The sequence below is a fragment of the Lupinus angustifolius genome, unplaced genomic scaffold, assembly GCF_001865875.1.
Source record: "Lupinus angustifolius cultivar Tanjil unplaced genomic scaffold, LupAngTanjil_v1.0 Scaffold_113_4, whole genome shotgun sequence".
NCBI lineage: Eukaryota > Viridiplantae > Streptophyta > Magnoliopsida > Fabales > Fabaceae > Lupinus > Lupinus angustifolius.
In genome coordinates, this window is record NW_017724874.1 from 48,897 (window position 1) to 51,212 (window position 2,316).

Sequence of the window (2,316 nt, forward strand, 5' to 3'; positions counted from 1 at the left end):
GCAAAAACATTACATTATACACATATTTATTGAAAACTATTTAATATATGTTTTTGCATTGATTTCTTGATCACAATACAACTCAGTATTAGGTCAGGAAAATAATTAAGTTCTGTGATTTGAATTCCTTAGCTGCTTCAAATAGGATACTTCTCTTGCTATATTGTATGAAAATAAAATAAAAATGTTATTTTGTGAGTATTATCCATTAATTATTAGCAAATTATTAAACTATAACATGGAGAAGAATTAACAAAAAAATAACATAAGGAAGAGAGGTGCACAACATAACATAAACCCCATACAGTTTATTTATTTTTACAATAATTATTCGGACAAGGTCAACAACGTGGGGTACTCATAACACTGAAATTAACCACACATCTGGAATGAAATGAGAAATCATGTTCTCAAATTAGTTGTTGTCATACCAAAATTGCTTTTTAAGATAATCAATTATACTATTATCCACTTGAAAAGCTTTGGTAAGAACCTCAGAAGAAATTAGTGGAGTAGATCCAAACAAAGCATTTGCAATAGTAATAACACCAGGATTTTGACTACTAAGGCCAGCAATGGCAATAGCATTTCCATTTCCCACATTTAGTTGGAAATGAATGAGACCAATTGGGAACACAAACACATCACCTTTGTTGAGAACTTTGGTAAAAAGGGTGTTATTGTTTTGATTTGATGCTACAAATCCAACGTATAAAGTGCCTTCAACAACTATAAGAATCTCTGTGGCGCGAGGGTGAGTGTGTGGTGGGTTTAAACCCTTAGGTGCAAAATCTATACGAGCCAAGGATATGCCAAGTGTGTTGAGTCCTGGTATTTCTGTAACAGCTACTGGAGTCACTTTTGAGCCAAGTTTGTTTGATGTATTCCCAGGATCAACATGTTTGAAGAAATCTTCAGCTTTTACTAGCTTTGGATTCTTGCAGAACTTTCCATTCACAAATACTGCAAATTATGAAGACAAAGTGTTTATATATAGTGGTTTTTTCATGAATGCTATTTTAGGATTTCGTGACATGATCTAGAGTGTGTGAATCAATCTTATGTTTGGTTATGTTTATTGAAAAAACAGTTTTATGATAATATATTCATTTAAGATTGGATGAAAAAATCACTTTTACTTTGTAAACTAGTACTAAAAGGGTATACAATTATTTCTTTAAAGTAATAATATTAGTGTTGTAGCTAGTCTTGCAATATGAGTAAAATGTGATTGATGTCAAAATAGTACAAAATAGGGTTCGATTCTTGCGAATGATGTTTGTTGGGCGAGATAGTCATGCACCCAAAAAAGATTAGTGTTTTACTAAAAGATGATGGGATACCCTTGTTAGTAAAAGAAATAGTACAAAGTAATATCAGCGTTGTAGTTAGAAATGTGTAGACAACATACCACCGTTGATTTCATTGGTTGCCACACAGAAATCTTGGAGAGGACTTGGGTCATAGGCAAAGGCAATAGATGATACCAAAGCCAAGAGGGCAACAAGGAAGTACACAACTTTCATTTTCTCTCTTACTAGTTAATGATTTTGTGTTTGTAATTGCTTGTGAGGAATGAATTTTTCTACTAGGGGAGCTTGGTATTTAAAGGGAGGAGCCTTTGAAGTGGTTTGTAGTTTATCTTTACACGTTAATTAATTATGTATTTGAGGGATGACTCATTCTTTAGCAACTGTGTCTTGTGCAAAGTATACATATCTCATCTAATCTAAAGTAGATAACTCCATATAAAATTAAATCAAGAAATCTTAAAAGTATTACCTAATCAATCACAATTGTGTTGTGCCCAATATTTATTCATGAATATCACTTATAATATTGAGAAGCTAGTGCAAATATATGAATTAAAAGGTAAGACTTGTTACAAGTCCAGCTAGAAAAGATAAGACTTGGTAGTACCAATTGTTCTTTAAGACCTGGATACTTTTAGAACTAGTGCAACATTTTATTTTGTTTCCTCATTTCTATATACATGTTTTTGAAGATGCATATCATAGTTAATATCAGAGAAAAATTTGTGCAAAAACGTGTATATATATATATATAAATAAAGATAATTAATAAAATATTAACAATGCATTAAAATTTAATTCCATTTTAGATAGCACTAAAAACAAAAATTCATTTATCTTTAAATATGATGTGTTAAATATGGTTTACCACAAGTGTTTTTTATCAAAATTAAATGATGATAAACATGCTAAAGATACTACTAATGAACAAACATATGTTGCTAATACTTTTCAGCTTGATCAATGTGATATGCCAAGGAAGCATGATGTTGCTAGGCCAAGC

General features: G+C 31.0%; 1 protein-coding gene across 1 annotated transcript; it reads right to left on the bottom strand.

Moving 5' to 3' along the window:
- Positions 1-284: 284 nt before the first annotated feature.
- LOC109339799 (germin-like protein subfamily 1 member 7) lies at positions 285-1,610 on the bottom strand. Its single transcript, XM_019577316.1, has 2 exons — positions 1,412-1,610; positions 285-963 (listed from the first exon to the last, which is right to left on the bottom strand). Exons 1-2 carry the CDS (start codon positions 1,524-1,526, stop codon positions 416-418), a joined length of 663 nt encoding a protein of 220 aa, XP_019432861.1. The 5' UTR covers positions 1,527-1,610; the 3' UTR covers positions 285-415.
- Between the last annotated feature and the right edge of the window lie 706 nt (positions 1,611-2,316).

Coding starts and splice junctions, on each gene's coding strand:
- LOC109339799 (XM_019577316.1), bottom strand. CDS start 1,526: ATGAAAGTTGTGTACTTCCTTGTTGCCCTCTTGGCTTTGGTATCATCT. Junction 964..1,411: donor AACCAATGAAATCAACGGTG/GTATGTTGTCTA, acceptor CATAATTTGCAG/TATTTGTGAATGGAAAGTTC.